Source organism: Pteropus vampyrus, unplaced genomic scaffold (genome assembly GCF_000151845.1).
Source record: "Pteropus vampyrus isolate Shadow unplaced genomic scaffold, Pvam_2.0 Scaffold95, whole genome shotgun sequence".
Taxonomy (NCBI): domain Eukaryota; kingdom Metazoa; phylum Chordata; class Mammalia; order Chiroptera; family Pteropodidae; genus Pteropus; species Pteropus vampyrus.
Genome location: NW_011888876.1, coordinates 3,945,205 through 3,955,146, shown reverse-complemented (window position 1 = coordinate 3,955,146; position 9,942 = coordinate 3,945,205). Strand labels below are relative to the sequence as shown.

Genomic DNA, 9,942 nt, shown 5'->3' with positions numbered 1-9,942 from the left:
TGACCATGACTATCAGAGACACCAAACATCAAGGAACCATATCCTCAGATAACATGCTTATCAGTCACAGCCACGCTGGACTGAAAACTAGCCTTCCACCCTTCCCCGATTCCTCATATGCCACTCAGATAATTGTACAATCCTAAGGAAGGGTAGATGCCTCTTCTTAATTACTGAGATTGAATTTTTCATCAGTCTGGGGGGGTGTCCTAAGATTGGATTTAATTTCATTTGAAGGAAATAAAATACCGTACCATTTTCTTGGTTATTTGATTTTATGAAACAAGATTCATACTTACTAGATGTTCAAATTATTTACTAACTTATGGATATCTTTTACAATTATCAATCTTGGTGGTTTCAAAGAAAGTTCCAAACAAGATGCTCCATCAAAACATTAAGATTTTAGTAATATGTTACCCCAAAATTTGTCCAGGCTATACTTTCCTAATATATAGAATATTAAGCAATTAATTATATATCCACGTGTATCTGCCTGGATTTCCCTTCCACCCCACCCCCACTCTCAGTCCCCCAAATCTTGGCCTTGTGGGGAAGCCGTCCATTTAGGGTAGGGATCTACAATTTCCATTAAAAAAAAAAATTAAATCCACCTCTTTAGTCACTTCTCAGCAGAAATAGCCATAATCATCATTACATATTACCTATATTTTTAGGATCTTAACTTAAAATATAGCTCCCAACTGTGTGCTACTCAACTTATATCAAAAGAAAAACAAATTTTAAAAAATTACCTTCATGGAGGATTATTGAAGAACCTAGTATATTATCCATTCTTCTAGATTTTTTTGCTTTCAAACCTTTTAGAAGTAGAGTGACGCCAAAAGACATAGGTATCTTTGGAGAATGGCAGATTCTCAGTCTGAGCAGAAAACATACAAGATGGGCCTGGAAGACCCTTCCCACAAGGAAGCTATCAAAGTCTAGTGACCCAGGCGCCAACCTAAAGAGGCCTCCACTGGGCAAAGCGTGGACGATGAGCAATTCACGTTCATAATAGTATTCTAAGTTTGTCTATATTTACAAATGTCCATATTAAAGATATACAGACAGACAGAAAGTAGGAGTAGGGCCTCAGAGGCAAGCCTGCTTTACCTTCTTCTGGCTGCTCCTAGCATCCCAGCCTCGAGGGAGGCCCTGAATTAGTCCCAAGGAACCTTTGGGCTCTTTTTGAACACCCTGGAAAATCACTGCTTGAGCTAGTCTAGATTTTATTACTGAATAAAACATTACCATGAAAATGCTGAGCGCTTTGACCGAGCTAACCTGGGCCCCTGCAGAATCTGCCTCCACAGAACTGCATTTTGGCATCGTGCCCAAGGTTTTCACTGACACGTGCTTTACCAAACCCTCGGCATTTCTGAAGGGATGCTGCTGAAGCGAGAACACGACCGCGGAGAAACTCTGCAAACAGAGGCTATTCCCGGGTTTCAGTGTAAACTGGAAAACCTTCACCGAGTTTTCCGTATAACTTACCTCCAGAATCTCAGTTTCTCACCGAAGAGTACAGAGATCTACCTCCCAGAGATAAGCACCCCTCGTTTGATCACCACCTACCTACAGAAAGAGTGCAATGGACAGATAGCACTGCAAAAAAGTACATCCAAAAGGCAGACTGAGGTTTGGTCTACCCCACACCATGTTATTGTGACATCCTACTGCCTTCTTCACATGTCACTCAACATGGTCTCTCTAGGTTATTTTGTTCATTTTCATGACGGGGACCACTAAGTGTTTCCTGATGACTTCTACATCTGTACCTCAAGCCCTAACCTCTCTTCTCTGCTCCAGAACCATGTTTTCTTCCCGCCTGGTGAGACAGGGCACTGAAGCACTTTACAAAGCTCCACATGGCCCAAAAAAACTCATCATCTTACCCTTCCAAACTTGCTCCTGTATCTGCTGCCTCAATTAAAAGCATTCCCATCCAACCTATTATTCAAGCTAAAAGCTCCCCAAGACTGTGAAGAAAAGGGAAAGGCAAGCCACAGACTGGGGTACAATATCTGCAAAGCATATCCCTGATAAAGAATACATAAAGAATTCTTAGAATTATATAAAAAGACAATTGATTTAAAAATTGGGCAAAGATTTTAACGGAAAATTCACAAAAGAAGTTATATGAATGGCTAATAAGTACATGAAAAAATATACCACATCATTAGTCATTCGGAAAAGGCAAATTAAAAACTTAAATGATCACTATACACCCATAGAACAGCAAATAACAGTGATGATTTCAAGGGTATACATGTGCCAAAATTTATCAATCGTACACTTTAAATGTGCAACTTATTGTTTGACAGTTATACCTCGATAAAACTTTAGAGGAAAAAGAATGACAATATCAAGTATTGGCGAGGATATGGAGCAATGGAATCCTATACATTGCTGGTGGGAATGCAAAATAGTACAGCCACTTCGGAAAACAGTTTGGCAATTTCTTCAAAAGCTAAATACATGTGCTGTAAGCCCTAGCAAGTCCACTCCTAGGCATTTACTCAAGAGAAATGAAAATATACGTCTGCACAAAGACTTCCCTCAAATGTTCATAAAAGTTGTATTCGGACGAACCAAAAACTAGAAACAAGCCAAATGTCCATCAACTGGTGAGTGGATGAACAAACTGGGGTATAATCACACAGTGGACTGCTCCTTGGCAATAAGAAATTAACCACAGCTACAAACAATAACATGGATGAATCTCAAAGGCATTATGCCAAGTGGAAGAAGCCATACACGAAAGATGATTCAATGAATGATTTGCTTATACAAAATTCCAGAAAAGACAAAACTAAGAAAAAAAAGATCAGTGGTTGTCAGAACTATGACTTCAAGGGAACATGAGCAAATCCGGGGGGAGAGGGCAGCAATGGCAATATCCTATCTCAATTGCACAGGATGGCTGGTTACACAACTGTATACATTTGTTAAAAGTCGCCAAACTGTATATTTAAAACTGTTGAATTTTATTATATGTAAATAATACCTCAAAAAAGCTGATTTTTAAAAAGACTGGAAGGCTAAATAAAAAATATTTTAACTAATGATAGTCACATCTATCAATTATTGAGTCCTTAATGTATGTCAGGTAACTGTATCATGCATTTAACATTCATTATTTCATTGAATCTTCTCAATAAGCCATCCGTTGAATCATCCAACATGGAGATACTGAGAATCTATTATGTGTGAGGCACAGTTCTAGGTGCCTCTAGGAATAGAATAGTAAAGAAAACAGACAAAAATCTTTGCACTTACACAGTTTATACACTATTAGAGAGGAACAACCTTTACCTTTGATATGATTTCAGACCACCAAAGCCCCTTCCCACACTAACTCCTTCTTGCCACCAATTCATTATTAGTTCACTATAGTTGCATTAAGCACCTCCACAGACACAGGGATAAAAAGATGAACTAAGACAAGGAAATAGTTTTAGGGGAGAAAAAGATACAAAGAAATAACAGTAGGGTATGAGAAGTTCGCTCATCTCAAATGATCTTGGTTTTTCTTTAACTATTACAGTTTGGTCTGCGCTGGGTTCACAAATGATAACTCAGCCCTAACTGAAGTCTGTCAAAAAGAATGACTTAGCAACTATCCTAAAATAAAAAAATCAGACTTTTGGCAAGTATAATAGTCAACAACCGTACACGACAGGCCAACTCACAGGAATATTTAAGGTTATATTCAGCAATTAACTCATCTGAAGTGTTTACCAGGAAGTTATATCAATTGATAGTGAGAATTTTTATGCCCACAGTATGCAATTGATAATAATAGCTATACAAATTTTCTGGCTACAGCTATTACATTCTTTCTTGATAATCCATCTTTAGGGTCTTAACTGGCCATTGTTTTCTATTTTTAGAGCAAATACTTAGAGGAAAATCTTGGTCTTGCCCACAGGACTTCTGTAGAGACGTGTACTGGCTGTCCACTCAGGTCAAAACCCTGACTTGGACAGGATTTGACCTTGATCAGACATGCAGAATCCATGCCCTCATGATCCTGGAATGAGAATATAAGCTTAAATTCATTGCTGCCTGTTGGTTACCAAAACTTGGTTATAAAAAATAATGTTTATGGAGAATTACCGAAGGACTCATTCGCTCAATAATTCAGTCAATGGTTTTCTAAATGCCAGGCACTATTTTAGGTGCTGGGAATAAGCAAGAGTCCCTGTGGCTTATTCATTCCTCTCAATCTCTGAACCAAGTCTAACCATCGGTGGGCTGTACACCTAAACCACACTGCTTTGGCTCTTTGGAGGATGTTCACTGAAATCCCCTGAACCTGGATTGAAAAGCATAAGAAGCAGTCTTAGAAAAAACTCATTACTATATTTACCACTGGGATTTTTTTTTTCCCCATGAAAAGAAACCACAGTGTCCCCACTATGAAGATCAATGCGAGAAATTTCTCAGATCTAACAGTCAAAAAAAGCTGTGCTTCTCTTGAACAACATGTGTTTGATTTTACAGACACCATGAATCTGCAAGGGGAGCTTTATTTTCTTCTTTGCTTTGCTCTAAACTCAGAGCCAAATATGGAACTTGCATTGAGGACTGTGCAGTACTTTCTCGTCTATAGACTTCGTCACTAGTTTAATTTTATTATTCTTTCAATTCTTCTTTGCCCTGTCTTTATTTTTAATCCTTTAGACTGTACACATTTTGAAAAAAAGTGGAAAATAAAAGTTATCTGGTGGTACCTAAAATTTACTGTGCACTTTCTATGTGCCAGGCACTGTACTAAGTACTTTACGATCCTGTAAAGTTTGAACTATTATTTTTTCCATTACACAGATGAGGAAACTGGGGCTCAAAGAGGTATACTAACTGTATATGATCTCATAACTTGTATTTGACAGAGCTAGAATTCAAATTCAGCCCAAACCATTATATCTCGGTGTATGTACAGACTGTCATGGGAACAGACAAGGTAGAACAGAGGAAGGAGGAGAGGTGGGTGGGTAAAGTTGCACAAAGGATGAGACGTTTGAGCTAAGTCTTAAAGGAGGATGCCTGCCAAGGAGCAAGGAGAAAGTATTCCAATGAAAAAGAAAAGATGTGAAAAAAACCCAAAGCGAAGAGAGAACGTTAAATTCTGGGAATGGCAAAGAGAACAGAGTTAACGTCAGCAATTAATTCATTGTGAAGGATTCACTAGAAAGTTAAGTCACTTAATAGTTGACACTTAATAGATCTATTCTTGAGAATTCCCATGGCTGCAGCACTAAACTGTGGCTAGAAAGATGGGCAGAAGTAAAATAAACACAGTCTCTTTTTTATGATTAGGCTAAAAGTCTGAATTATGTTCAATAAACAATGAGGAACCATAGAAAAATCTTAAGCATGAGAATTACAGGATCAACTTGTACAGCATGGTGAATGAATTATAGATTTTAGGCAGGGAACCTAGTCAGGCTACTATGAGTCTGGCAGTGGGGTAATGAAGTTAAACAAGGGTTGTCAAAAACAAATATAATGGAAGTCATACATGTAATTTTTAATTTTCCAGTAGGTATTTAGAAAAAGTGAAAATAATTTTAGTAATACTTTTATTTAATCCAATTACATCTAAAATATTACTTTGGCATGTAATCAATGTAAAAATTAGTAATGACAAATTTTACATTAATTTTTTGTACTAACCTGAAATCTGGTATTTTATACTTAGAGCATACCTCATTTTGGACATTAAGTTTTCACTGGCAATATTTGCTCTGTATTTAGATTTCATAAAATTTACAGATGAAAAAGTACATTCACATACGCAAGTTGTTCCAAACATATGGAAACATTTTCCAATAAGTGAGTCAAGTATCAGTTTTTAAATTTAAATTAATTATAATAATATTAAAAATTCAATTCCTCAGTCACGCTAGCCACATTTCGAGTGCTCAGCAGCCATAAAAGGCTATTATATTGAACAGTACAGAACTAACAAGTGACAAAGGCACCACGGCTTTTGGCATGTCCACAACCGCCATTTCATATCTGCCCACCGTTCAGGTTTTCTGTGTGCTAACATCGATCACTCGCCAAGTATTAATTAACTATGACAGCAGTCCTACTTGTCACATCCTCACTACTATCGCTTACTTTCTCCAGGCCAGTGACTACATGTGTGAAAAAGCAATCTAATGACTACACAGAATTGCTACATACTGCCTGACAAGTTGAATGCATTCAGAAACTGCCTGTGGAATGGATATATGCCCTTCTTTGTTACTCAAGGAACAAGTCACTTGTTTACGAACTACTTAAGCCCTTTTTTTCTATTTTCCTATGGTTCACCTGTTTATTAGACTCTATGTACAATGAAAAAAGAAAAAGCAATGAGAAAACCTATTTTCAATTGTACATTTATTAGAGGCATTGTTGTATAATGGTTAAGAGCTTAGGATCTGGAGTGAGACCGCCTAGATTCAAATCCTGGTTCTATCATTAGCTGTGTGATCTTGAGTAAACACAGGGCCTCTCTGTGCCTCAGTTCCCTCTTCTGCAAAATAGTAATAATGGTACATACTTCCTTGGAGTGCTTCGAGGATTACAGAAAATAATACATATAAAGTGCCTCCACATAGATTCTGACACACAGTAGATGTTCAGTAAACATTAGCTTTTAAACAGAGCTGATAAGGAAGAAGTTGAAATTATGGTCAAAGTAAAAAAAACTAGAATTTCTCTATTATCCAGGTGTCTTTCCTATAGACTCTTAGATTCTCCCCCCACCAAAAAGTCTTGCAGATAGTTATATTCATTAAAAAAAGAGCTAAATAAAAAAATTTCATCCACTGACAGGGTATAATTATGCAGTAAGGCATAGGTGTAGCCAAGCAAATGAAAAAACACGAAGCAAAATAGGAAGGCATTTTGCCTTACCTGCTTTTCCGTTTTCGAGGTGGTTTCTCCACTGTGCCAGTCAGTCTGTAGAGCAACAGATAAGATGGTAACTAAAGTAATACTTTTATTTAATCCAATATATCTGAAATATACAAGAACACGTCTCCAGGCCTTACTGTGCCAGTCAAAAACTCAACGTACCACCCTCTAGGACTACAGGCTCGCTAAACCCATACCTGACCTTACAAAATGCCTACGCTCTCTTTCTCCTATTTACCCAATCCAGGCAATCCCGGGACTCACTGTTCCCCTAATGTTTGCTCAGCCCAGACCCTGCTCTGCCTCCTGGTCTCTCACTCCATCCTCAGCTCCTATTCGTCACAGCCCAGCTCCCCAAAACCACCCAACACCACCTACTCATTGTCTGTCTCGTCACCCCCGCAAGCCCCTCCGGCCTCCCTTTTCCCGTGCCCACCCCCTCCCGAGCGTGCATTGGTCCTTGGAGCCCCGCCCCTCCGGGCCCCGCGTCCCCCGCATTCCACGGCCCCTCCACGGGGCGCGCGCGCCCTGCCCCTCCCGGCCCAGCGCCCCCAGCCTCGCCCCTCCGCGCCCATTCCCTCTCATGCCCCTCCGGCCTCGAGGATGCGATCGCCGCCCAGCCCGCTCCCCGACCCCTAGGCAGCCCCCGAATCCCTCCCACCTGAACTGCCTGCCCCTCCAGTCTCTGCGCCCCCAATGCTTCACGGCCCCAAGCCGCTGCCCCTGGTGGGCCCGCTCGCGCGCCCCATCCCCAACCCGACCCCGACCTCCACCCTGCCCCCGCCCTACCTAGGGGCAAGGCGACTCCGCGGCTGCTGGGGCTGCCGGGCTCCTCTGACCATCCGGCTCCTGCTCCGCCGCGGGAGCTGCTCCGGCGGCCGCAGGGCTCGCTCGGGAAGCTGAGGCGGCGGAGGCTGGAGTAGGCGGAGAGGCGGGAGAAGGGCCTCGCGCCTCTGCCAGGCTTGCCGCCGGGCCCGCCTTCTCCGCGCCTTTCCTCCGCTCCCATTGGCTAGAGTCGTAGAGAGGCCGAAAGTCTGGTGATCGATTGGACGCTCGAGCTGTCAAATCCCGTCACCTAGAGTTTGGTTGAGACTGCAGGTGGCGGCAGAGGTGCCTTAGAGACTGCTAGCAAGGCAAGGGAAACCTAAGCGCCCCCGTGTGCTCGAAAGTAGAAACTGCAACTTCGGCGCCCGACACCTGCCGGCAGGTTCTGCTAGCTCTGCGTCCCGCATCCCACACACCTGCTGGCGCCCCCAACACTGCACCACGTCAGGACCAAAAGCCAAGCACTGCAATTTCCCAAACTCCTCCGGCAGGTGCAACAGCAACTCTCCAAAATGAGCTTCCTTTGGAACCACCTCGTACTCAGTCCCTATCTACTTAACGCTGAATGACATGCTCACACAGCTCACAGATATCCTTCACAGAGGATATAGCCAGAAAACTCTTAACAATCTACCAGAATAAAGCGTGGTTTAGATATTCAATACTCTGCAGAAAAGGCCCGCTTGGGCACACGCTTCCAAGAAAGCAAGAGATATGTTTAATTGCCACGAAGGAAAAAACAACACTGAAAACAATTGATGCCATAACTAAAAGTAGTGTGTTCCACTTTGAAGGGCCTGAATAGAACTGATCCCTGAGTGTATGCTAATCGTCCTGGGATACTGCAGATGATTGTTAAGTTCTACGCCAGTTAATCAATTAAAATAAATTTCACTGCATTTTGGTTGTTGACAGACTACCAGCACAGAAACACAGTTACCTTTCCACTTCTACTTTAACGAGGCGGTCCTTGAAAATGACATAGCTCATAAACATATTACAAAATTATTCCTTCAGCCTCTCGATTCCTTGTGTACACTTTTTGTTTGGTAGATCCTTGGCATCTATTCGAAGCTGGGAGGAGGCATAAAACTTTCTCTTAAGCTACTTCCATTTTATTAGAACGTATTTTTATACGTCAATAATGTGACACCAACAGGTTGGAGATAAATCTCTCACTAATCTTCACAAATGGCAAAAATGAGGATACTAGTGTTTCACAAAACCAATTTTATGGCTGCCTTTATGCAAAGATGGTTTTTTCTACATCTCTGATGTTAAAAATGACCTTCGTTGTATGAAACGATGGTAAATTATGAAGGGATTTTTTAAATGGCTATGACAAAAAATGTCAAAAATCTGTTGCTTTCCTAAATGAATATTTTATGTAATTCCCAAATCAAAGAACCACAAACCACTTCAATCCCAACCAACAGTATCCACCCGTATTATCAACATGCCAGAAAGGGTAAAGAACCCCAGAATAATCTCAGACAAGATCAGAAGAGGTGGGGTAGCAGTACTTCTGGATCATCAACTCACTAGGAGTCTAATCTTGAAATAGCACTCGTTATATTTCTTAAAATATGGATTAAAATTTTCTGTCTGGTTTCAAGGTCTTTCAATGCCTCTCTGATACATGGAAGATATTAGTAGAGCTGAGGCTAGTCATTTCTTATGCCTTCTCAAGAAGTACTCTCAAGTTGTATCTGAGTCATGTTCAAGTTCTAGTAACCTCTGTGGCTGTGCTTTTACTATATAAGAAATGCACATCCCATCAACCTAGTTCACATTTAATTCATATTTTCAGTTAAGCCTTCCCCAATTGCTTCATTCTACATCAAACATGTCTTCTCCAAATTTGTCTTACATAAGCTATGTCAGCAATTACATATTGCCTTGGGTTATTCTTCCCAACTACATTGAATTTGGGCAAATGGTGTATCTTAGTAAGTACTCAATAAATAGCAGCTTTGGGCCAAGGACTGGGTGCTTCATGAGTGCTATTTTTTAATCGTTATCAAGCCTGTATGGCAGTCTCTTATTTTAGACACAAAATTTCAAAATTCAGAGAATCCAGCTAGCTCAGGGTCACACAGCTACAACAACCACTACTGTTCAAAATTGCTTAAGGGAGCTTAAGACTTACTCTGGTATGCCCTACAGGGGTTCGAATTCGAGTCCTCCTGTGCAACCTTGGGC

The 9,942-nt window shown here is 40.9% G+C and overlaps 1 protein-coding gene across 3 annotated transcripts in view; it reads right to left on the bottom strand.

Annotated features, from left to right (window-relative positions):
* Window positions 1-7,877, bottom strand: part of SCAI (suppressor of cancer cell invasion) — a 115,225-nt gene extending 107,348 nt beyond the window's left edge. For all 3 annotated transcript variants that reach the window (XR_896104.2, XM_011364291.2, XM_011364293.2), the window contains exons 1-2: window positions 7,705-7,877; window positions 6,916-6,960 (exon numbers count right to left, since the gene is read on the bottom strand). Coding sequence is in view for 2 of the 3 variants with exons in the window: in XM_011364291.2 (XP_011362593.1) it covers window positions 6,916-6,960; window positions 7,705-7,757 (98 nt within the window). In the remaining variant the exon portion in view is untranslated. The remainder of the gene's footprint in view (window positions 1-6,915; window positions 6,961-7,704) is intronic.
* Between the last annotated feature and the right edge of the window lie 2,065 nt (window positions 7,878-9,942).